We start from the raw sequence: 23,190 nt of genomic DNA, 5'->3' as shown, positions 1-23,190 counted from the left end.
TAATAATGTTAAAAATTGCTCCGATTGACTTGGTTATCTAGGTTTCAAGTCAAATAGCTTCCGAAAGATTTCTGATCTTTCCTTAAAAACTCTGAAATTGTCAGGGCAAAATGTTAGTTGGCAGCATTTCCTCGGCTTGCTTACTCTTGGTCTTGATTTTGATAATCAGTTAACTTTGCGGTGGGGGTGGAACAATCTATACCTTTAAATTTCCCTGCCCACGTGACAATGTTTTTATTTTAGGGGAATTTCTAGGCTACAGGAAATTCGGAGATTTTACGTCAGCGCCAACAGTTACTGCAATTACCGTATTGACGCTACTTACATTCAGAGGGCAGAAATTTGAGGGACCCTGCAAAGACAATTTGGGGACTTTAGAGTTCAGACTTAAGTTATGTGATTTAATTTTTTTAAGTAGTGTTTTGTTACTACGTACCTGAACTAAGCTAGAAACGGTGGTTGCTTTTTTTTTTAAGTTCCCACTAATACATTTCTCAGTTTGTGACTGAGCCACCAAGCAGAGAGTACGCTACAATCACCATCCCCAGAACGAACTGCACAGCTTCAGGAAAGCTTTACAGCAGTACTACGCATGCGCACCCAGTCCTCCTCAAATTGCCTGCCTTTCTGGGTCTGGTTAGCAGGGGGCGCTGTGAGGTACCGAGCTAGTCCTCTCTAGGGCTCTGGAACCAAGCGTAAAAGGGCGGGTGGTGAGGCGGGCTGAGGGGCGTTCTATCCCACGCTGCCCTGGTCTCTATTGCCCTTTGTCCTCCAGGCTCCCCAGGGGCACTGGGCCTGCGGGCCTGGTTGCTAGGCGGAAGCAGGGCGCGGCGGCGGCCGCTGCGGCTGCCCGGGCGTTTGAAAAGCGGCTACGCAGGCGGCAAAAGGTCCTTGGGCGGCGGGTTCGGCTCTACCTGCAGACGGGGCGGTGCAGAGCAACTTTTGCCTTAGTCGGGGAGGGTCAGGCCAGAGGAGCAGGGCGCGCTGCAAGCGTCCGTGGGACAGGCCACGGAGCGGGGTCTGGGCGGCAGGGCCCGCGGGTGGGCGGCGGGGGCTCCGCCAAGAGTCCTGCCGGGGTTCGCGGCTTACCTGAGACTCACTCGGGTCCCACTTCCCCCCAGCAGACCCCGCCACCGGGCCGCCGACCGCGGCGACCATGGTCTCCAAGTCCGACCAACTGCTCATCGTCGTGTCCATCCTAGAAGGTGAGCGGCTTGAGATTTGCTTTTGCAACCGCTGCTTCCTGAATTTTAAAGGAGTACGGTGTGACCGAGAGTTCGTTAACCTTAAGAATAACCCTGTCATCTTTGCTTCGTGATCCCAGCAGACTTGTTCAAAGCTGTATGCAGTGAAGTCAGTTAGGCAATTGATTTAAAAATCTCTCAAGGGAGTAGGGGAGCTATTAGGGATAAGTGATATTTAGCGTGACTAGCCTTCGCCTTAGAGAATCTAGCAAGACCGATTTCCATCAGAAGCAGCCCGTCGCTTGCTTTATGTAAGAGCTGGAAGTGTTCTTGGGAAGTGCGTTTTGTTCAGCTCTCTCCTAGTAATCGTATAATAGCATTTGCAACTTTGCATTCGATACATGTTTCCTGCAATTTAAGAAGCATTGCGGAAGACGTTCCCTTTACAAGCTTCGATGGAGGACTTAGAGGGCTACAGTTGCTCAGAAGATGCATTATACATTCCTTAACCGGTTTGCCTCTTAAATGAATGACGTTTGCTGGGAACTCTTTGAGTGGCAGGCATTGCGCTGGGAGTGTGAGATAGTCTTGTTCTAAATCTAAAAGCTAAGGGTGTAGCCTGGAGAATGCGTCAACAAATAATTCATCAGGGTGTGGAAGAGGGAATGATTAGCTGGGGGAAAGTTTACTACAGGAGGAATTTGTCAGGTGAAAAACGGAAGGATGTTACGGGGAAGGGAAGAGCAGAGGGTACTTGAGGTATGGAAAAGCAAGGCATGTTTTGCCTTGTTTAAATTCAGTGTAGTTAGAGAGCAGAGGGCAGGAAAATAAAAGACATAGAAGTTGATACATAAATTGAGGACAGTTTATGACTAGGTTTAAAAGGTGTCATCTTGTGTGGGACCAGAGGTAAAGCTAGAGTCTCCATCCTGCTCCTGCTCCACACATAGTGGGAGGGTAATTTGTGGCCCCTGGCACTTTGGGAGGTGGGGGAATGGAGAAAGAAAGAAATATTGTGAACTTAATTTTTGAGTTTTGGAACAAGAGAAACTGAATAGAAGCCATAAAGGGCTGAGGCATTATTACCTGTTAGATTACTGATGGTTTAAAGATGTAGAACTGAAATCACCTTATAAATTAAAAGTGTTCAGACTTTGAACTGTTCCCCATGCTGTGAAGAAACAAACATGATATCTTTTCCCTTCAAGGATGTAGAGGTCTGTCTACTTGGAGAGATCAAATTAATGTTAAGACACAATATGTTGGGGTATAATATATTAACAATATGTGATAGCCTGTAAAGATAGGTTTAAGGGTGGGGAGGGGTTGATGGCTGAAGGACCTTGAATAATAAGTAAGCTTTAGATAGGTGAGAACAGAAGAAAGCCATTCCAGGCCAAAGTGGGAATGAGCATGGTGGCCAGAACAGTGACGGGGACAGCAACATAGCCAGGGTAGGAGGAAGGCGAACGTTTAGGAATATCTTGGTAAGAAATGAGCTTGTATAAAATTAGAGGAGCTTGAAAACCAACGAGTTTAGAATTAATGTTCTAAGAAATAGGTCAGTAATATATATTCCTGAGTCCTTTTTCTCAAGTTCAGATTAATGACTGTGTGTGACCAATTTAATGGAAACCTGGAATCAGGGATATCACTTAGGTTGTTGACACAAACATACCTAAAACTGGCATGTGAGCCACTCTCCAAACTGTTTTCTTCTCTTGTGTTTGTACTGGATTTCCATTCATGGTGACCATGCTGTTGCCCCAAGTCAAGAATCTACTCCATCTCCACCTTCCACTCTGTCCCGAAGTAGGATTGTGTATGTATGTATGTATATATATATATATATATATATATATTTTTTTTTTTTTTTTTTGCAGTTTTGGCCAGGGTGGGCTTGAACCCACCACCCCTGGTATATGGGGCTGGTGCCCTACTCGTTGAGTCATAGGCGCTGCCCATATATTCTAAGTATTAGTAGGTGCTACATAAAAATGTTTGAATAAATGAGTTTCTATTGTGAGTACCTTGGTTAGGGCACTCACTTAAGTAATCTTTTTGGTGGGTAGTCTGATTCTTAAATATTCTCTTCCTTTCCAGAAACATCTAGACTGTTTCCATTACTATATAGGCATACTCTTTCTGAACTGCAAATCTGATTTTCTTAAAATCCTTTGGTGTCCTCAAGGATTATGCCTATACTTATATGCTTATTAAGTACTTAATATAGTATAGGCTTTGTTAAGAACCGGTATAGTAATATCTGAAATTGGCGTAATGGCATTTTTAACTCTTGAATTCCAATTGTTATTAAGATCATTGCTACTCACAGTGTGAACTAAGGATGGCAGCTTTCACATTACATGTTAGAAATGCAGACTCTCAGGCCCACCGTAGACCTGCTGAACCAGAATCTACATGTTAACAGGATCCCTATACACATTAATGTTTAAGAAGCATGAATTTATAAATTATAGCTTTCAATTTGATTCATATTTCTTATGAATTATGAAAGCGTATGTGTAAGTATGTGTTAGCAGGGTAGTTTATGGAATGTATTAGTATGGTAAGTCAACCACTCTTAACATATATCAACTCTTAAGAGCACATGCTAAGTGATCCTGTTTGATTTTTGCATACCTCCAATTAATCTATATAGTCTTATTTCTCCAGGTCGCCATTTCCCCAAACGTCCAAAGCATATGCTTGTAGTAGAAGCAAAGTTTGATGGAGAACAGTTGGCTACTGATCCTGTGAACCATACTGACCAGCCAGAATTTGCTACTGAGTTAGCCTGGGAAATTGACAGGAAAGCGCTTCATCAGCACAGGTAACAGTTATTTTCAATTTAAATTAGTATCTTTAACAGTTCCCTCTTTTTCAGGCTGTTATAAATAAACACAGAACACAGGTTGAGTACCTTTATTCAAAATTCTTGCCACCAGCAGAGGTTTGATTTTAGCTATTTAGGGTTTTGGAATATTTGCATATACGTATGAGCTATCTCAGGGATGGAACACAAGTCTCAACATGAAATTCATTTGTTTCGTGTATACCTTATACATACAGCCTGAAAGTAATTTTACACACTATTCTTAATAATTTCATGCATGAAATAAACTTGTGTTAAGTGCTTATACCTGGAATTTCCCACTTGCGGCTTCATGTCAGCACTCAGAATTTGGGATTTTTGGAACATTTCAGGTGAGGGATATGCAACCTGTAAATTTTATTTCTCTCATTAGGTTATAGTAATAACCATACTTATTGTATTTTTCTTATGTGCCAGGAAATTTTCAAAGTATTTTATAATAAAACATTTAAATAGTAAAGCAACCCTATGAAGTTTATATTATTATTTCCCCAATATTACGAATATTACAAATGAAGTAACTGAGGCTTCCTAAGAAAATGAGTAGCTTGCCCTAAGTCGGTTCTGTGGATAGCGGTAGAGTACAGTTTTAACCTCTACCAGTGGTTCTCAACCCTCCTGATGCTGCAACCCTTTAGTACAGTTCCTCATGTGGTGAGGAACATGAGGAACTGTATTAAAGGGTTGGGGCATTAGGAAGGGGCATTTTTATTTTTGATAAAGTGTAAGACAGTAGATACTCTAGAAATACCTTGATGATGCCTATCAAATATTAAATATGGGTTGAAATTCATTGTCATTTCTATTAATTCATTTATTGGATATTTATCTGATTTGCCAAGGATATATAGAGCGGTACCTAGTGAAAAGTTATGAAAGTAATTATATAAAGGACTCTTTCTAAATAATTTGTATTTTAGACAGACATAAAATAGGCTTAAAGTAATAGCATCTTATTTTTGTCATGAACTCTATGATCAGAGCAGGCAAGAACAGCTTTTGTTTATTAAAGGATTGAAAATACATTTTCTTCTGGGAAACATAGTCACTTCAATACTTGCTTGTTCTCGGTATTAAATCAAAATAGTTAAAGCAAGGAGAAATTTTGGCTTCTATTGCTAGATTAGTGTATAGATTTATTTAGAGGGTGATTAAATTCATAGAGAATATAAAAGTGTATTTCTTTTAGTGTGTCTGAAATAGTTGCTTAGATAAAATCCTGCTGTGAGTTGTTAGGGCCTGCATTTGTGATTGTGTTTGCAGTTGAGTTAGTGCCAAGTGGTACCACTCTTGATTGTTGTAGGCTGAGAAAATAATACAGATAAATTGAATTTATAAGTGACAATTTTGTACTCAGTGCAATTTCATAGTAATTCCACTAGATAAAAGTGTTGGCAAGATCCTTTCAGCTCAGTGCGTGAGCCAATATAGGGGCTTCAAAGTGAAAATGAGCTTGTGGATCAGGATTATGCTTATAGAGCATTGTCATGTGTTACATTATAGTATTAACTTAAATTTTAATAATTGATGATTTTATGGTATTCCTATGTTTGTGGCTACAGAACTATAAGCTTTTATGTGTATTTGCAATTTTTTGTGTAGATAATTTTTGACTTTCAAAAGGTTTTTTTTTTTTTTTTTTTTTTGTGGTTTTTGGCTGGGGCTGGGTTTGAACCCGCCACCTCCGGCATATGGGACTGGCGCCCTACTCCTTGAGCCACAGGCGCCGCCCTCAAAAGGTTTTATATATTATAGAAGCTTGAAAATGTTGACCTAGGTGATAGCTTCTTTAATGAGAGAGACTAAGATTTTGGCATGCTTTGTATATTACTCAGTTAGTATGTAGATAGTATGTAGATATAATTAGATAGTATGTAGATAAAAATATAATATAGAACAGATACAGCTTACCGAACAAAATTATGATTGTCTTGATAATGGGTGGCTTTTTCAAGAGTAATAGAAAGTCAGTTCAATGATTAAACAAAAACCATCTTTATCACATAAATTATTTTTTTACAGGCTACAGCGTACTCCTATAAAACTCCAGTGTTTTGCCTTAGATCCTTTATCTTCAGCCAAGGAAACTATAGGTTACATTGTTTTGGACCTAAGAACTGCTCAAGAAACAAAACAGGTATTGCCCTTTTGATGTTTTGTTAAGAATTATGGGAGACAGTTGATTATTTTCAATAGATACCACATTAATGATAAGGACATGAAATGTTGGATGTGGTAGATCATGGACTCGAGCCAATATGGCAGTTTTTATGTTTTATTTTATTTTATTTTTTTTTTTAGGGTTGTAGTTATTGTTTGGCAGGCCCAGTTTGGGTTCAAACCCGCCAGCTCCAGTGTATATGGCTGGTGCCCTAGCCGATGAGCTACAGGTGCCAAGCTGTTTTTAAGTTTTAGTGTATGAATTTGATTTGGAAGATCTCAACCTTTTCATCATTCCTTTGACCAAGAACTATTCATATCTTTCTCAGAGAAGTATGCCTCTGAGCTCAAACCTATATCCAAGTTGCTGTTGCCTCAAGCTTAACATGTCATGCCCCTGGGCTTCCCTTTCAAAGATGGCTCCTTCCAGCGTTCCCTGCGTGGGTGAATGGGCCTCACCCTCCGTCCAGTTATACAAGTTAGAAATAGAGAAGTCTTCCTTTATATTTCCTTTTTCCTTCATATAGTATATAGATATAATTAGTATTTCTTGGGTGTCTTTGGTCACAGTTCTCTTAAAAAAAAATTAAGTAAAAAAAAAAACCCTAACTAATGTCTTTTCTTTTATTTTAAATTCCATTCTTAAATTATAATAGGATTCTATGAAGAAAATTTTGTTACTAATATTTTTGCTTCTGATAGCAGTGATGTTTGTAAATGGTTAGTCAGCCCAACCCAATGGTGGGATCATTCAAAAGAATCTGAAATTTTAAAGTAATTTAAAAGAGGACTTGTTTTTCCCCTATCTTTGGGTACTCATCACCTTTCTGCCCCTAGGTCTTATGCTAAGAAAGATTATCCTTCTTTAGTCTTAGACCCTGAACTAAGGAGATTGACTGGGCCCCTGAGGTCTCTCTAACCTGACTTCTTTCCTGTAATATGTAGAAGTCTGGAAGACATTTCTGCAGTTGGGGGCAGAGAAGGTAAATCCTCTTGGGAGGAGAGTATCTAAAAAGAAAGCTCAGGTCCCTTAGCATTTCCCTTTCTTTGTCTAGTCCTTTAGGAGGAGAAATGGTTCAAAATTACATTATTTTTGTGAAAACCAAATGCTGTCTTATTCTCTTTTGTTCACCAGCATAAATACTTGAAATTGGCTAGTTGAATATTTAAAGTTCAAAATAAATTGATTCTTTGTTAATAAACACAGAAAAATCCAGATTTATTTTCTGAGTTATATACCAAAAAATATAAATTCTGAGTAGTAAAAAATCTTTCTTTCAGATTTAAGACAAAAAACGAGAAAGTATTTTTTATAAGGAATATAGCGACAAAAGCCAAGTGTGGTGGCTCATGCCTATAATCTTGGCACTATGGGAGGCTGAAGTGGGGGTGGGGAGAGATCGCCTGAGCTCAGGAGTTGGAGACCAGCCTGAACAAAGCAACACCCTGTCTCTACTAAAAATAGAAATACTAGCTGGGCATTGTGGCAGACACCTGTAGTCCCAGTTACTCTGGAGGCTGAGGCAAGAGGATTGCTTGAACCCAAGAGTTTGAGGTTGCCGTGAGCTATGATGCCTTGGTACTCTACTCAGGTGACAGAGTGAGACTCTGTCTCAAAAAAAAAAAAAAAAAGTGTATATATATATATATAATATATATATAGCAACAAGTAGCTAGTCCTATTTTACTTGCCAAATACAGCTTGAATATAAAATAGCAGTATATGGTTTTGAGCAGTATAAGCACCACTTACTATATCTTTGTGTAACAATGGCCAGAGTAAGAATACTGTTTCTAAGAATTGGAATGGTACCCTGGCCCACAGTGGTTCCTACACTAAATGATACACAGAGCCATGAGATTTTTCAGGCTGGTTTGGGTACTACAATTTCTCAGGTTGCTATAGGGGGGATAGTCAGGTAATTTAGGATACTTCATTCTGGGAGAAGGCCTTTATTTCAAATCAAATCAAGTACATGGTTCATAATGCAGAACTCCACCATCAGGCCTTTACTTTAGTATTTTGTTGGTGTTTTTATTAACACTAACATTTTCTTGTCCTTATTTGATACAAGGAGGACAAAGCAAAAATCTGGCAGGGAAAGAAGGTATAATAAAAAATGTGAAACAATAGAGGTTAGGGAGACAGAAAATTTATAGCTTGTTTTTGTTTAAGGGATGAAGTGAGATTGGGTATATAAGGCCACAGGGAATAAGGAATATATTATATTCTTTCCTTTAATATTTTACCTAGAAGCATAGGAATGGAAGAAAATAAGACAATCTAAACTTTTACTTAGTTTTTTCAAAGGGAAATTCAACTGATGACTTCCTAAGCAGGATTAATTTCTTTTGAGGAAAAGGAGAAAAAAGAATGTTTTAAGAGAAAATGCTGAAAAACTGCAGGAAGTTTATTTAGAACCTTATAGAATGTTTCCCAGTGCATGTTTTTCCTACTAACTATTAAGATGTTTGGTTGTTATTGTCTAGGCACCGAAATGGTACCAGTTGCTGAGTAATAAATACACCAAGTTCAAGTCTGAGATACAGATAAGCATTGCTTTGGAAACAGACACAAAGGCACCAGTGGATAGTTTTAAAGCGAAAGGGGCCCCCCCTCGAGATGGAAAAGGTTTGTGCATCATCTCTAAAGACATTCTCTGATAAGTTCCACCTTTTAACTAGAACTTTAGGAGTGGTAGTATGTTCTAGGATGATACATGTAGGAATATAAACTGATGTGGGGGTGTCCAACGTGTAGCCCTGCGAGCCACGTGCTTATTTTGTGAGGACTCTTTTTTTTTTTATCTGGGATGTCAGATACCACAGAAAGTATTATGGTGGACTACACAGTAGTTTAATTATGTTTTTCTCTGTAAAGTACCTGCCAGCCTGTCTGGACTTGACCCCAGGGACATTGTGGCCGTGCTGAACGAGGAGGGAGGCTACCATCAGATTGGACCAGCCGAGTGTTGTACTGACTCCTTCATTATGTCAGTTACCATCGCATTTGCCACCCAGTTGGAGCAGGTGAGACTCTCTGTGCTGCTGCTTAATATGTCACTCTGGTTGCAGGGAAAGCCACATGTCCCTTCTTTTTTTATTTACTTACCACATCAGAATATTCTTGTCCACATGTCAGATCATTAGGATCTATTTTTTCTGTGTTAAAGTATTTGCAAAGCATTTTAAATTGCCATTTTATTTTTTTCTCTTTTTTAGGGAGGTGTAATTGTTAGTATTTGTTGATCCCTTACTTTGCGGTATGTTCTGTTCAATAGGCATTGTGCTAACTACGTTGCATATGTTGCAGTTAATCCTACCACAACCTTAGAGGTTCATCATTTTTGATGTAGGCAGGAGAAAACCAAGTCTTAGGAAGATTTTACAGCTAGTATATGGCCAGCTATTTCAGATTATACAGTCACCTTTTAAACTCTATTATTCCCATATTATGCCCTCTTGCCTTTGAAGACATTTAGGGTAAGGTAGATTTGAGTTGAAATCTCATTCTCAGTATTTAGTAGCTCCTTTAACTTAGGCATGTTAAATGACCTTTCTGAGGCTTCATTGTGTAAGTGTATGATAATGCTGTGCAGATGTGCATGAGCAATGAGATGGAAAAGCACCTACCGTATGTATGTGAGAAGCTACATTTATTTGTATGGTTAAGGCTTTTTATGTTATTTATTGAGCCCGCAACTGAAACTAATAACAGTTCTTGGGGCAAATTGCTCTTCAGTTTAGTTTAATAACGACAGAGATTGACATCTGGCCGCCCATTTACTATCTCCACAAAAAATAAAGCCAAATAGATTCTTCAAAGTGTTAAACGTGATCTAGCTATTCTATTCCTACGTATACCCAACCCTGTGAAAACAGGTATGCAAATGAAAACTTGTATATGAATGTTCATAGAAGCACTATGTAGGGAAGCCAAAAAGTAGAAACTACCCAGATGTTTATGCGATACACCCACACGGTGGAATGTTATTCAGCTGTAAAAGGAATGCAGCGCTGCATTCATGGACGAGTGTTGAAAACATGCTGAGTGAATGAAGCCAGGTACAAAAGACTATCTACTGTATGACGCCATTTATATAGAACGTCCAGAATAGGTAAAAATCCATACAGTCAAAAGGGGGATTTGGCGTTTTCAGGGCTTGAAAGCAGGAGAGAATAGCAGACCTGGTTGCTCAATGATTACATGTTTCTGTTTGGGATCATACTAGCCGTTTACTTTTTATTTTCTCGACCTAGTCAAAGGCAATGTGAGAAAGCATCTTGTAATAAACAAACTTACAAATTTTCAGATGCAAATCAGTGACTTTGTAGATGTTACTATAAATTAGAATGGAGGAATGAACGTGGAGTAAGAAGATGGGGTGGTGATACTCTTGCTTCCTTTTTTAAATACTGAAAGTTAAGGGTGGAAACAAAAAACCATAGTCTCTAAATTCCAAGATAATAAAGGATTTTTTTTTTTGATAATAAAGGATTTTTAAAAGAATCTTTTCTTAGTGGGAACTATTAAAATTAAATATACTGTGAAATGTATAAGGATCATCTTTATTTCTTAACATTTTTGTTACTTTCTGATTATGGCAGAAAGTAAAGGAAAACAAGTCTTCTCTAATTAAACTATTAGAGAGAATCACTATTAAGGGTGGCATATTTTCCCATTCTTCCATACCAGCAGCTACCCATGTGCTGGCTGCTGTTGTAGTGTTGAACATGTATTCTCTCTCTTAATCCTTCCAACAACCCTAAAAGAAATGAAGGCACAAAACGATTACATAATTTTTTTCAAAGTTTGATATTAAGACACGGATTGAACCAGAGTTGGGCTTGGGGTCTGGCTAGAATTTGTACTTTCAACAATTATCAGTATATAGGAATTCCTCTCTTTCTCTATAGATAGGAAAGACTATCTGATTAAAATATACTCAAACATAAATTCCTTTTCAAGTATTATGTTTATTATATGTCCCTTATTGTGCTATTATTTAAGGGGTTAGCACTTTTATTTTCATAAACTATGCAAGCTGTCCTGTAACTTTTATTTTTAACCAACAGGTCACATCAGTGTATCATTATTTGGTAGCCGTATTGTATAGTAACTAAGCCATCTCCTATTGATGGGCAACATTAAATGTGCATAATTTATTGTATAACAATGTTCTAGTGAACATTAAGTTTCTATTAGATGGTATTTTATAAGAATTCCATCTCTTAGTCACATGTGGCTGTGAAACTAGCAACTCTGACAAGTAATAGTATTTTTTTGCAACTTTTGAATTTATAGGCCTATAAATTTTGACAGAGTAGCTCAAATTCTTTTACATCAAAATTTTTATGTATTAAACAACCTTGATTAATTTTTTTAATCTTTTTCTCATTTATAAGTGAAGCCTCCAATGGCAGAGTAAGAATAAGATGAAATAAAGTATGTGAAAATAAGGAAAGACAATTTAAATTATTTGACCCCTTTCCTCTAAAAATAACTTTCATTTATTCTTTCATGGACCAGTTGAATAGAATGAAAACTTTAGAACAAAAAGACTTTAAGTCTCTTTCTGCTTTTCTAAGACAACCCCTTAAAAAATGAATCAAACTAGTAATTTGGTAAAGATTTAGAAATTATATTTGAGTGGTTAATTTTAAGACATCAAATACAAAAATATCAACATTTTAGCAAATATCTGGGGGTGCATGCAGCATATTTGGTGGTTTAGAAAGTAATGCTCTTCTCTTTTTCTTCACACGTTTAGTTAATTCCCTGTACTATGAAACTTCCAGAAAGACAGCCTGAATTTTTCTTTTACTACTCTTTACTGGGAAATGATGTTACAAATGAACCATTCAATGATTTGATCAACCCAAACTTTGAGCCAGAAAGAGCTTCTGTCCGCATACGTAGCAATGTAGAAGTTCTTCGTGTTTACCTGGCTCTTCAGTCTAAACTACAGGTAAGTCTGCAGAAAATTGTTTTTAATAGGAAATAATTTTTTAAACATTAGTACCTTAACTAAAGTTTATTACTTAAAGTCTGTCCTATTTTAGTAGTAGAGGTCATCTTTCTGTCATATTTTTTAATTTTTTAGGTATTGAGTTAAAAAGTCATTGGCATTAAAGTTACTTCAGATTTTAGTAGATAACACCTCCCTCTCTTTATCTGGTTATTGAGAAAAGAGGTATATCAGTTATCAGGCCTTTATAATAAAAAATTATACCCAGAACTAAGAGCTGTAGGCACAGGCCAAGTTTCATTATTGCTATTGGAGATGGTAAGTATAAGCACACAGATCACACTTTGATGTCACAATTTATGTACTTTATTGCTATTAAAAACAAAGAGATAAGACAACTTTCTAAAATCGGTCCTTGAGTACTTTCTGAGAACTCTTTAAATTGGTTTTTATTTAAAAATAAATTTTGCTGGCCAGGCGAGGTGGTTTATGCCTGTAATCCTAGCACTCTGGGAGGCCAAGGTGAGTGGATTGCCTGAGCTCACAAGTTTGAGACCAGACTGAGCAAGAGCGAGACCCCACCTCTAAAAAAATAGCCGGGCGTTGTGGCGGGCACCTGTAGTTCCAGCTTTTTGGGAGGCTTAGTCAAGAGAATCACTTAAGCCCAAGAGTTTGAGTTTGCTGTGAGCTGTGACGCCACGGCACTCTACCAAGGGCGACAGAGTGAAAATCTATGTCTCAAATTTAAAAAAAAATGAATTTTGCCTAGTGAAAATTATTCTTCTATCTTTTATGACAGTTGATTTTGATCAAAATGAGATGGGGTAGTGATGTATAGGGTTAGATAGTCATTTGTTTAACATAACTTCAGTAACTAGACTTGCTTTTTGGGCAAGAGATGAAAACAGGCATTAAGAAATGTTAGTGGTGGCTTGGTGCCTGTAGCTCAAGCGGCTAAGGTGCCAGCCACATACACCAGAGCTGGCGGGTTCGAATCCAGCCTGGGCCTGCCAAACAACAATGACAACTACAACCAAAAAATAGCCGGGCTTTGTGGCGAGCACTTGTAGTCCCAGCTACTTGGGAGGCTGAGGCAAGAGAATCACTTAAGCCCAGGAGTTGGCAATTGCTATGAGCTGTAATGCCACGGCACTCTACCCAGGGTGACAGCTTGAGGCTCTGTCTCAAAAAAAAAAGAAAAGAAAAGAAATTTTAGTAGAACTGAATTTTAAAGATGGTTCTGCTAAACTCAAGATACTGAGAAAATTGAAGACTATATAAAATTATGAAATGCAAGAAAAAGCAGTTTGAATTTATTCCATATCTAAGATATGAATCTTAACCAAAAGTATACCCTTTTTGGTTCATTTCTAATGGAGGATGTTTAAGTCATAAAAATACTTGTTCTTCAGCCCATTATTACACCTAATGTCAAGACAAAGTTACAAGTTTTTTAACTGTCACTGCTGATATTAAAGCTAAATATATTTTTTATGTAGCCGTTGCTTATTGTTCATAGAAATGCTCAACTAGTATGTCAATGCACAGTACTGTATTAACACCTTCAGTATAGTAAAGGAAAAGAGTAATTATATAACATACACCTGGGACAGTTTATTCTTTTTTTTGTAGGTGTCAAAATATGGTAATGGTGATTAACAGTACATCCACCCCAGAAGTAAATAAAGGTGGGTGTTTTACCACCTTTTACCAATTTACAAAGGCACTCTTTTTTTTTTTTTTTGGAGCTAGAGTCTCACTCAGCAATGTCACACTCTAGGGCTTCAGCCTCCTGAATAGCTGGTACTGGAGGCATGCAGCCACAGCCAGCTGGTTTTCTGTGATTAGTAGAGACAGGGGTCTCACTTTTGTTCAGGCCCGTCTTGAACTCCTAAGCTCAAGCAGTCCACCCTCCTCGGCCCCTCAGAGTGCCGGTATTACAGGTGTGAACCACTGCACCCAGCCAAACACTCTTTTTACATATATATAAAATCTGAGAAGCAAGGAGAGAGGGAAGCACCCAAGATATTTTATGAGTGAATAAAACAAAATTAGTTGAGGTTTTTAAACTCCAAATTGTGGTTGATCCACTGGCTTATTTTTTAGAACTGTGTTTAAGTTAGTATTAAAATAGAAAAATGTTTAAGTATTTGTCTTCTATTTAAATTCATGAATCTATCATTTTATTGTATAATTTGTATATGTAAAGTAGGATAGTGAAATAGTAGAGTAACCATAGTTGATCAAAGACACAGGATAGAGGGTGATTACATGTAATTACGTAATAGTGAAAAAAGAAATGAAAAAAGTAACAGCCATTAGTAAACTTTGTTTTTTATCACTGGTTTTAACAATTATTTGTCACTGCAGGGTCAATGAGGTAACCTGTATTATATTAATATTTTCCTTCTGTGAATCATTTTATGACTTTTATTAAATTTATGGTGTTTAGGAGAGAGAAGAAAGGATAAAGCTCTGTTTTGATTTTTCCTTTCACATTAGATCCATCTCTGCTGTGGAGACCAGTCACTTGGGAGTACAGAAGTACCTTTAACTGGATTACTGAAAAAGGGCAGTACAGAGATCAACCACCACCCAGTCACGGTCGAGGGTGCTTTTACCCTGGACCCTCCAAACAGAGCCAAACAAAAGCTTGCACCTATTCCTGTGGAGCTGGCCCCGACTGTGGGAGTGTCTGTGGCTCTGCAGAGGGAAGGCATAGATTCCCAGGCAAGTACTGGCCTCCTTCTGTTCCCCCAGCTTCTCTGCTCTCACTCATGATTGCTCACAAAAACAGAACTTCAGTAGAGTTACCTGGCATAAGAACACATTTATTATTCTTAATCAGTAACCAACGTTATATGATGCCTTCTTTCTGAAAAGACTGTTCTAATAAGTAGTGTGGCTTCCACTTCTGTGGATTATGAGTGACTGTACCCATAGCGCTCTTAGCCTTGGGGGTAGTCTTCTTCTGTAGCATCAACCATTCTTCTACATGAGAACCTCCTGACTCATTGTCAATGATTATGACAGAAAAGGAACTCCAGTAAAAGGGAACATTCTTAGCCTAGTTTCTGGGTATCTTCATTTAATGCTCTTTCTTCTCGACACAGCCTGAGCTAAAATAACATTCTCAGCTCGTTAATGCTTTGTAGTCCTTATGTTCATTAGGCAGTTTTGTAACAGAGATGGGCATTTATTTGAATGTATATATTTTTAATTGTATCTATTTTTACAATCAACTTTGTCTTGTTCAAAGAGTTTATTTTTATGTAGATTTTTAATTCAAGATAGAAAAACTGAAGTTAGCGTTTAAAAGATATATATGCATCTATTTTTAGAGGGGAGTGGAGCAAGAGAAAAGCATACTAGATGTTGGTTTTTTTCTTTTTAGGAGGCTAGTCCTCCATTGTACTGCCTTGGTAGGAATAACCATTCCCAGGGACACCTATGCCTGACTTCTTTTCTCAAATACCCCTTCTTACCCATTAGGATGCATTTTGGTACTCAGCTCTGGATATCATATTTCCTTCCTGTTCATCTTCCTTTTTCTGGTCCTAAATGCTATAAGAAAATTTGCAAATTATGAAGAAAAAATAGACTAGGAATATCCAAACTGGGAAAGGAAACTTATGTTTTAAAAAACAACGCCAAGTTTTTTGCTTAATTGTGAAGGAAAGTTCTTTGCAAATTATACTTTATTTAAAAATTGTTTTTAGTCTTTAATTGAATTAAAGACCCAGAATGAACATGAGACAGAGAATTCAAAGAAGAGAGTTTTAACTCCCATAAAGGAGAAGACAATTACTGAGCCAAAATCACCAAGCATGTCCCCTGTTCCGCCTCACAACCAGTCACCTCCAACAAAAGATGATGCCACAGAAAGTGAAGTGGAAAGCTTACAGTATGATAAGGACGCCAAACAGAATCCAAAAGGTAAGATGTTCTTGCACACATCTTTTAGGTATTACATTTTGCAGCCATGTAATAAATGACTCTGAGAACTTTCATGTCTTGTAAGTAAAAATTGTGGGGTTTTTTTTGTTGTTGTTGTTGTTGTTGTTTTAGGTCATGGGTTATACTGATTATTATTTACTCTGGGTCATGGGTTCTGCCAATTTTTTATTTTTTATTTTAATTGTGGGGTTTTTTGAGACTCAATAATGTATGGTGATATAAAACACTTGCATTTAAAGTCATTTCAGTATATCTGGCTACATAATGGACTTAATTAAGATGAGAAAATATTTTTTTTCTTTCATGTTGGAAATATCCTATTTAAAAGAAATTAAAGAATATAGTTCTTTTAAATTATTAAACTCTTATATCTTGAGCTCATTAGAATTTTTGAGAAAAGAACTGTTAAGTGATCCTTATACTAAACTTACGATAATCATTTTTGGCCTAAAGTTAAGAGTCCGAGAATTCATGTTTATCTAGTTTCATAAAAGATTTTAACTCATTGCTTAAGAGTCTATAGGTAGTACTATAAGTAGTTAGTAGTGTATTAGGAGTTAGAAATTTTTGGTGCAAGTTATGTCTCTGTCCCTGAGTAGCTGTATAACTTGGGTCACTCACTAAACATCCCTGGTCTCTAACAGGGTTGGAATAAGGGTTAAAGCCTCAGTAATTTCAGACAAGTCTCTCTTAACATATTTGTGCCTTAATTCATATGTTCATAGACAAAATAGTCAAATTCCTTGCTTGAAAGTAAATGAGATAACTTTAAATTATCTGAACAATTTAAGAGAAACTGTTAGACAGTGGAATTATTATTATGATTTTTTAATTTTCTGTTCTTTTTAGCCAATTCTTCCGTACCTGCTTCACTGGCCCAGCCAGTGACTACATCCCATGTTTCACAAACAGCTTCAGGACAGAAGATTGCTGTTCCAGCAACGTCGCATCATTTTTGCTTTTCAATAGACTTAAGAAGTATCCATACCTTGGAAATTGGTTTTCCAATCAATTGTATATTAAGGTGTGATTTGATTTTGTTTCAAAGTTTTATTTTCTGAAGAGATATGCCATTTCTCTGAGGAGATATAGAAAGAAATGTCACAAAGAAGTTACATTTGTTAACTCAGTGTACTAAAAGGGGGTAAGGCTAATGTTCTAATGGCTTTGAACTTAAACCAAGGTGGCAGTGGTGGTATGAGAGGTAATATTCTTACCTATTCTGGTATAATAATTGTAGGCATTTAAAATAATTTATTAATGCTACTGTTTAAAATACATCAGCTCTTAAACTTGAAAGGTATTTTTTTCATGAAAAAAAGATGCTACAGATCAAAATAATGATAGTACAGTATCTTATTTTTTATAAAACTATATTATAATGGGAGGTTATATTCCTGATATCTACATTTAATAGCTGTGACGCAAATCATCATAATGAGCTGTAAGTGGAGTTTGTTCACACTGTTCAAAATACAAGTTAGTTAAGTGGCTTTACATGTTTGTTTTTACTAATGTTACATTTTTATAGACTTTTGTGGCTATAATATAAATTCAGTGTAATAGAATAATGTGTTTAAGTTTGGCACATTTAATTTCTCCTTATAAATTTCTTTGGTGCAAGCATCAGCACTTACAGTAAATTCGTTGGTCTTTCTGTGATTAAAGTGAGAAAATCTTTGTGTCATCACAAATTGTCATTTCTGTGAATCCACAGCTATAACATTGCTTCTTGCTATTATTTAAAGCATAGCTGCCTTTTAAATGCATATATCAACTCATACTTGCATCCGATTTTTCAGTTCTTTGATTCCTTACCAAGTCATTTCCCACATACTCTACTCTGGCATATAAATAATGGACAGAATCAATGGGACCCCGTACTAGTGTGATTATGAATTTGTAGGACGAAGGTCTTTCCATCTCACCTTAATCTCGCCAGTTTACCTATTTTTAGATACTAAGGATCAATACTAAAATGTTTTTATTTGGAAATTGAAAATTAAAAAAAGATTTTCTCTCACAGACACAGCTTTCCTCAAAGGGTTTATATAACATCTTTAAAAGTAGAATTATTCATTATTTTCTACTTTACTCTTTTTTTCTTTTGTTTCTAGTCCTTTCACTGAGATCTCTCTTATCCTTCTACTAGCTAATTTGATGTTAGGATGGTAGGAATTTGGCCAGAAGCACAGAAACAAAGGGATGATCAAGAATTAGATAGATGCCGAGAGATAGGAGCTTCAAATGCACTTGGAAAGTGCTAATATTAGTATTTGTGTTTACTTATGAGGAACCATTTGTTTAATCATTAAGCTCCTAACAATGTGCATGGTATTAGAGGTATATGAGCCACATAAACAGGAAGACAGATTCAGAAATAAGTCTATTATATGAGAGAGAATAGTAGTTCACTTGGCCAAGGAAAGGGAAATGATATTCTAAACAGAAAATAAATGGTTACTATCCACTTAACATTCTACATAGAATTACCTGATGATAAGGACCATGGAGTCTGTCTTTATATCATTTTAAGGCATTTTTTTAAATACTAGCCATTTAACTTTTATGTTATCATCCTCTGCCTTGGTATGAAATTGTAGTTTGCAGTTTTGTAGTGGAATTTGTGAGGTAACACTGGTGTATGAAAGAGTTCAATCTGTAGGACTTTCTTAAATTTACTTTTCTTTCAGTCGTTATATCTCATACTGGGATGGTGGGGGGGTTGAAATTCTAGGGCATGCATTTTCTCTGAGATGACGTGATTTCATTGGATGTATATTACATAGGAATTGGCCCAGGATTCTTCTTGTGAGAAAGTGATTTTTATAAGTAGGATTTAAATTTTAGTGTTCAATACAAGATGAAATGTAAGTGAGTATTATAGTGCCTTTTTATTTATTTGCCTTTAAATACAGAGTAAGTTCAGCAGTAGTTAGGCATTCTTCTCTTTAGTATAGTTTTTGTCGTAAAAGGAAGAAATTGTGTTATGTCACTCTGGTTCACCCCTACTACACTGAAGTTGCTTTCATCCTTGATTCTCTGTTCAGAGACAGATTACCATGAATATGTCCTTTTGGAGTTGAATAAGGGATTTTTTTTTTTTATTGTTGGGGATTCATTGAGGGTACAATAAGCCAGGTTACACTGATTGCAATTGTTAGGTAAAGTCCCTCTTGCAATCATGTCTTGCCCCCATAAAGTGTGACTGAATAAGGGATTTTTAGCACATAGAAGATCACTGTTGTATAAAGGAAATGGGATTTATAAATTAAATTTAGTAAGACCACTTGTTACTACTGGAAGTCAAAATGGAAAAGATAGGATCTTAACTAAATGGCAGCTCAGTATTTCTACCATTTTTCTGTTTAAAAAATTCTATTTATTTATAATCATACTATGCTTTTAAAAATCTATAAATCTCATTGTAGAGATTATTACTGTATTCTAAGACTTTTTTTTTTTTATTCTAGGTATTCATATCCATTCTTTGGAAGTGCAGCTCCTATTATGACTAATCCTCCGGTAGAAGTTCGGAAAAACATGGAGGTTTTTCTTCCCCAGTCTTACTGTGCATTTGATTTTGCAACTATGCCACATCAGCTGCAAGATACCTTCTTAAGGTAATATATAAACTAAGTGTATGATATTAGTTATTTTCTTAAGCCAACTCTTGAAACTTTGCATCTTATTGAAAAGGAGTTATAAGTTCCTTATAAACTAAGTATATGATATTAGTTTTCGTAAGTCAACTCTTGAAAATTGCATCTTATTGAAAAGCTTAAGTCCATAGCAGTGTACATTTCAGAATCAAGAAACAAATTTACTGGGCGGCACCTGTGGCTCAGTGAGTAGGGCACCGGCCCCATATACCAAGGGTGGTGGGTTCAAACCCAGCCCCAGCCAAACTGCAACATAAAATAGCCGGGCGTTGTGGCGGGCGCCTGTAGTCCCAGCTACTTGGGAGGCTGAAGCAAGAGAATCACCTAAGCCCAGAAGCTGGAGGTTGCTATGAGCTGTGTGACGCCATAGCACTCTACTGAGGGTGATAAAGTGAGACTCTGTCTCTAAAAAAAATAATAAATAAATAAAAAAGAAAAAAGAAACAAATTTACTATAACATTTGTGCTTCCACTGCAGAGTTTCACATAGTTTATTATAAAGGCTCTTTGTAGATGTTCATATTTTGTTTACCCAAGTTAATCTGTGAATAATGATGGAGCTTTGATAAGTAGTCTTGCCTTTTTAAAAAAAGTTTTCTAATTTTTTATTAGGCAATTTTTCAAATGTATAGTACAGTTGAATGAATTATACAGTGATTGCCCCTACACCCACCACATAAGTTTTATAATTTTTTTTTGTCACATGTAGGGAATTTATTCATAGGGAGGCTACAAGTTTTTTTTCCTTTCCTCGCAGTGACCCCAGATTCCTACTGGGTGTGTTATAAACAGAGGAGCCATTCTTCAGGACCCTGCTCTGAGCACACCCCTGCCTTTTTAAAATATAATATACAAAAGTAAATAAGAACCAGATATTTTGTTTTTATTGTTGATTAACTGAATGAAAAAAATTGCCTTTTTTTAATTAAATCTATAAACTGGAAGTATCTGAAATGATTCGTGAAGTGAGATCTGTGAAACAGCTCTTACAATTACAGTTCAAATTTATATTTTACAGTATTAATTTAAAAGGAATAATGAAGGATAACTAAATATCTCTTTGTGAGAATAGTAATTTTTGAAGAGTTTTCTTTATTGCATAGAAAAGAGGCAGAAAATAGTACAGTTATGTGTCACATAGTGAGAGGTAGAAAATGAAATAGAAGAGTTATGTGTCACATAGTGATGGAGAAACGTTCTGAGAAATACATCATCGCTGTGCAGACATAGAGTATACTTATTACACACCCCTGCGGGTCAGCCTGCCGCACACTGGGGCTGGATGGTATATGGCTCTTTTTCCCTAGGCTACAAACCTATATAGCAAGTTACTGTACTAAATATTGTAGGCAATTAGAACATAATGGTAAGTATTCGTGTGTCTAAATATATCTAAACATAGAAAAGCAGTAAAAATGTAATGTAATAATCCTGTGGGAACCTCCATAGTATATGTGGTCCATCATTGACAGAAACATTGTTACATGTCACATGACTACATCTCATTTTGTGGAACTGAGCCTTTAATCTGACAGTTGTGCTAGATAACATTTCAAGTAACAGAAACATCTTTAACGGAATTCAGAGATTGTGGTTCACAATTAATGGGTATGAACATGTGTTTCTCTCTTCCTTAGGATTCCCTTGCTGGTTGAATTGTGGCATAAGGATAAAATGAGTAAAGATTTACTTCTGGGAATTGCGAGAATCCAGCTTTCTAACATCTTGTCTTCAGAAAAAACTCGTTTTTTAGGTTCTAATGGTGAACAGTGTTGGCGTCAAACTTACAGTGAAAGTGTGCCTGTGATAGCAGCACAAGGGTAATAAAATTGATCTTTACTGTGCTTTTTTATTCTTATAGTAATTGTGATTAGCCACAATTTCACCTTTTCATATCTTCTTTCCAGATTTTTCTTCTTTGACTTAAGGGAGCTGTATTCCAGTTTGCTCTTTTTTTTTTTTTTTTTTTGCAGTTTATGGCCGGGGCTAGGTTTGAACCTGCCACCTCCGGCATTTGGGGCCAGCTCCCTACTCCTTTGAGCCACAGGCGCCACCCCCCAGTTTGCTTTTTAGCTTTCTGATACCCATTTTACTGCACAAAAGTAAAGAATCATTGCTACTGTGGTACCGTAACACTTATTCAGACTAAGTATTTTCATTTTCCCTTCCTTCTCTTTAGCCTGACAACTTAAACTTCAGTATCTAGTTTTTGTATCTTCTAATTCAGGCCTAAATTTATAAAGTATTTTGCATTATTTTGCAGTGGAAATGGCTATGACTATTTTTCCACTTTGAAAATATTTTAACTTTTGCCTCAAATCTAAAGTCTGAGGATGTTACAGATATTTAGCAGTTGGAGTTATCTTTTTGAACTTCATTGCCACAGTGAAAAACTTGAGTTTTTTATATATTTTAAATGAAATATCTGCTGAATTGTCTTTTGAAAATTAACAATTTAAATTTATCTCTAAAGAATAATAAGAATGGCTGAGTGCAGTGGCTCACGCTTATAATACCAGTGCTCTGGGAGGCTGAGCCAGGCAGATTGCTTGAGTGTAGGAGTTCAAGATCAGCCTGAGCAAGAGCCAGACCATGTCTCTACTAAAAATAGAAAACTAGCTCTGCCTTGTGGTTGGCGCCTGCTACTGGGGAGGCTGAGGCAGGAGAATTGCTTAAGCCCAATAGTTTGAAGTTGCTGTAAGCTATGACGGGCCATAGCACTCTACCCAGGGCAACAGCGTGAGACTCTGTCTTATAATAGAAGGAAATAAGGCTCAGTAAAAATCTTAGATCTAAAAGTATAATAGAATTTTTTTCTCTTATTCCTCTCCATTCATAGCCACTTTGAGAGATTGAAGGATTTTGTAAAACTTTTATTCACTTGGAAGATCTGAGAACAGGTGTCTTAGAGAATCCACTGTTTGGTTAACTGAATTTATTTTTTTTTTGTTTCAACTCCTGTTACTGAAAATTAGCATTATGTTAAGTTAAATATAACCAAGTCACTAACAATTGAAGCTATTTTAATGCTATCTGTTATATTTTGTTGCCCTGCTCTGAGGACAGAGAAGTTTTAGAGATTTACCAAAGGGACAACTTCAAGAATGCTCAGGAATTTAAGATATAGTAGTATTTTATGGTACTTTATTCATTTCTTCCGAAATCCATGAGATTAGAACAAGAAAATGTAGTTAAGTAGGAGTTCTAATTGGGTGAGATCCATTCATTACATTTTGTTTGATTGGCATATTATTTGATTTGGACAATGTCTTTTTGTTGGCAAGATGTTATTGTCCTCTAACATTTTTTTCTTGTTTTAATTGAGTTAATGATAAATGCTACATGCAGTTCTATGATTCAGAGAGGTGCTTGTGATCATCAAA

The 23,190-nt window shown here is 36.6% G+C and overlaps 1 protein-coding gene and 1 non-coding gene across 2 annotated transcripts in view; one reads left to right on the top strand and one right to left on the bottom strand.

The window, feature by feature from the left end:
* Positions 1-762: 762 nt before the first annotated feature.
* CEP120 (centrosomal protein 120) overlaps positions 763-23,190 on the top strand; it is a 63,138-nt gene continuing 40,710 nt past the window's right edge. Inside the window, exons 1-12 of the mRNA XM_053567147.1 lie at positions 763-887; positions 1,125-1,205; positions 3,861-4,017; positions 6,082-6,196; positions 8,710-8,851; positions 9,101-9,249; positions 11,991-12,188; positions 14,691-14,918; positions 15,908-16,124; positions 16,995-17,169; positions 19,619-19,768; positions 21,445-21,627. Coding sequence (XP_053423122.1) covers positions 1,157-1,205; positions 3,861-4,017; positions 6,082-6,196; positions 8,710-8,851; positions 9,101-9,249; positions 11,991-12,188; positions 14,691-14,918; positions 15,908-16,124; positions 16,995-17,169; positions 19,619-19,768; positions 21,445-21,627 — 1,763 coding nt within the window. The 5' untranslated portion in view covers positions 763-887; positions 1,125-1,156. The remainder of the gene's footprint in view (positions 888-1,124; positions 1,206-3,860; positions 4,018-6,081; positions 6,197-8,709; positions 8,852-9,100; positions 9,250-11,990; positions 12,189-14,690; positions 14,919-15,907; positions 16,125-16,994; positions 17,170-19,618; positions 19,769-21,444; positions 21,628-23,190) is intronic.
* Positions 20,509-20,637, bottom strand: LOC128569435 (small nucleolar RNA SNORA11). The gene has a single exon (XR_008375381.1). It is a non-coding gene; the product is annotated as a small nucleolar RNA SNORA11 (small nucleolar RNA).

Source organism: Nycticebus coucang, chromosome 17 (assembly GCF_027406575.1).
Source record: "Nycticebus coucang isolate mNycCou1 chromosome 17, mNycCou1.pri, whole genome shotgun sequence".
Lineage (NCBI taxonomy): Eukaryota > Metazoa > Chordata > Mammalia > Primates > Lorisidae > Nycticebus > Nycticebus coucang.
Note: the sequence above shows the minus strand (reverse complement) of the source record. Positions and strands in the feature narration are given on the sequence as shown.